The sequence below is a fragment of the Perca flavescens genome, unplaced genomic scaffold (genome assembly GCF_004354835.1).
Source record: "Perca flavescens isolate YP-PL-M2 unplaced genomic scaffold, PFLA_1.0 EPR50_1.1_unplaced_scaf_118, whole genome shotgun sequence".
Classification (NCBI taxonomy): domain Eukaryota; kingdom Metazoa; phylum Chordata; class Actinopteri; order Perciformes; family Percidae; genus Perca; species Perca flavescens.
In genome coordinates, this window is record NW_021166535.1 from 2,501 (window position 1) to 5,000 (window position 2,500).

The window sequence follows — 2,500 nt, forward strand, 5'->3', positions numbered from 1 at the left end:
ACACACACACACACACACACACACACACACACACACACACACACACACACACACACACACACACACACACACACACACACACACACACACACACACACACACACACACACACACACACACACACACACACACACACACACACACACACACACACACACACACACACACACACACACACACACACACACACACACACACACACACACACACACACACACACACACACACACACACACACACACACACACACACACACACACACACACACACACACACACACACACACACACACACACACACACACACACACACACACACACACACACACACACACACACACACACACACACACACACACACACACAATTATTTACATGGAGTCTGGTGGAGATATGCATGTTAAACTAAAAAGATCTTACTCTTAAATAAATGTGGAACTATTAAATAAAACCTCCTAAAAATATATATATATATATATATATATATATATATATTTTTTTTTTTAATTTTAAAACATCCGTCTGAAATAAAAAACCTATTTATTTATTGAACTCACGTCCACGAACTCGGAGGTGAGTTTGAAGGCGGAGGTTTGAAGCCGAGGTTTTTGGGCGAGCTGGACAGGATGAAGCCAAAGTCAATGTGGATGATGTGACCCTCAGCGTCCAATAGGATGTTCCCGTTGTGCCTGAGAGGACAGAGTCAGCTGTTACTACACCAGACACGTGTGTGTGTGTGTGTGTGTCTCTGTGTGTGTGTTTCTGTGTGTGTGTGTGTGTCTCTCTGTGTGTGTCTCTGTGTGTATGTGTGTCTCTCTCTGTGTGTGTGTGTGTGTGTGTGTGTCTGTCTGTGTGTCTCTGTGTGTGTCTCTGTGTGTGTGTCTCTGTGTGTCTCTGTGTGTCTCTGTGTGTGTCTCTGTGTGTGTGTCTGTGTGTCTCTGTGTGTCTCTGTGTGTCTCTGTGTGTCTCTGTGTGTCTCTGTGTGTCTGTGTGTCTCTGTGTGTGTCTGTGTGTGTGTGTCTCTGTGTGTCTCTGTGTCTCTGTGTGTGTCTCTGTGTGTCTCTGTGTGTGTCTCTGTGTGTGTGTCTCTGTGTGTCTCTGTGTGTGTCTGTGTGTGTGTCTCTGTGTGTCTCTGTGTGTCTCTGTGTGTGTCTCTGTGTCTCTGTGTGTCTCTGTGTGTCTGTGTGTCTCTGTGTGTCTGTGTGTGTCTGTGTGTCTCTCTGTGTGTGTCTGTGTGTCTGTGTGTGTCTCTGTGTGTGTCTCTGTGTGTGTCTCTGTGTCTCTGTGTGTCTCTGTGTCTCTGTGTGTGTCTCTGTGTGTCTCTGTGTGTCTCTGTGTGTCTGTGTGTGTCTGTGTGTCTCTGTGTCTCTGTGTGTCTCTCTGTGTGTCTCTCTGTGTGTCTCTCTGTGTGTCTCTCTCTGTGTGTCTCTGTGTCTCTGTGTGTCTCTGTGTCTCTGTGTGTCTCTGTGTGTCTCTGTGTGTCTCTGTGTGTGTCTCTGTGTGTGTCTCTGTGTGTATGTGTGTCTCTCTGTGTGTGTGTGTGTGTGTCTGTCTGTGTCTCTGTGTGTCTCTGTGTGTGTCTCTGTGTGTCTGTGTGTGTCTCTGTGTCCCTGTGTGTCTCTGTGTGTGTCTCTGTGTCTCTGTGTGTCTGTGTGTCTCTGTGTGTGTCTCTGTGTGTGTCTCTCTGTGTGTGTCTGTGTGTCTGTGTGTCTGTGTGTGTCTGTGTGTGTGTGTGTGTCTCTGTGTGTCTCTCTGTGTGTCTCTGTGTGTCTCTGTGTGTCTCTGTCTCTCTGTGTGTGTCTCTGTCTCTGTGTGTCTGTGTGTCTCTGTGTCTCTGTGTGTGTCTCTGTGTGTGTCTCTCTGTGTGTCTCTGTGTGTGTCTGTGTGTCTCTGTGTCTCTGTGTGTGTCTCTGTGTGTGTCTCTGTGTGTGTCTGTGTGTGTCTGTGTGTCTCTGTGTCTCTCTGTGTGTCTCTGTGTGTCTGTGTGTCTCTGTGTGTCTCTGTGTGTGTCTCTGTGTCTCTGTGTGTGTCTCTGTGTGTGTCTGTGTGTGTCTCTGTGTCTGTCTCTGTGTGTCTGTGTGTGTGTCTCTGTGTGTCTCTGTGTGTCTCTGTGTGTCTCTGTGTGTGTCTGTGTGTGTCTGTGTGTCTCTGTGTGTGTCTGTGTCTCTGTGTGTCTCTGTGTGTCTGTGTGTCTCTGTGTGTCTCTGTGTGTCTCTGTGTGTGTCTCTGTGTGTCTCTGTGTGTGTCTCTGTGTGTGTGTGTGTCTGTGTGTCTGTGTGTCTGTGTGTGTCTGTGTGTCTCTGTGTGTCTCTCTGTGTGTCTCTCTGTGTGTCTCTGTGTGTGTCTCTGTGTCTGTGTGTCTCTGTGTGTCTGTGTGTGTGTCTCTGTGTGTCTGTGTCTCTGTGTGTGTCTCTGTGTGTCTGTGTGTGTCTGTGTGTCTCTGTGTGTGTCTCTGTGTGTCTCTGTGTGTCTCTGTGTGTCTCTGTGTCTCTCTGTGTCTC

The 2,500-nt window shown here is 47.8% G+C and overlaps 1 protein-coding gene across 1 annotated transcript in view; it reads right to left on the minus strand.

The window, feature by feature from the left end:
• Positions 1-2,500, minus strand: part of LOC114551499 (phosphatidylinositol 4-kinase beta-like) — a gene marked incomplete at its 5' end in the record, with an annotated part of 4,989 nt that overhangs the window by 443 nt on the left and 2,046 nt on the right. Inside the window, 2 exon segments of the mRNA XM_028572537.1 lie at positions 557-594; positions 597-688. Of these exon segments, the coding sequence (XP_028428338.1) occupies positions 557-594; positions 597-688 (130 nt within the window).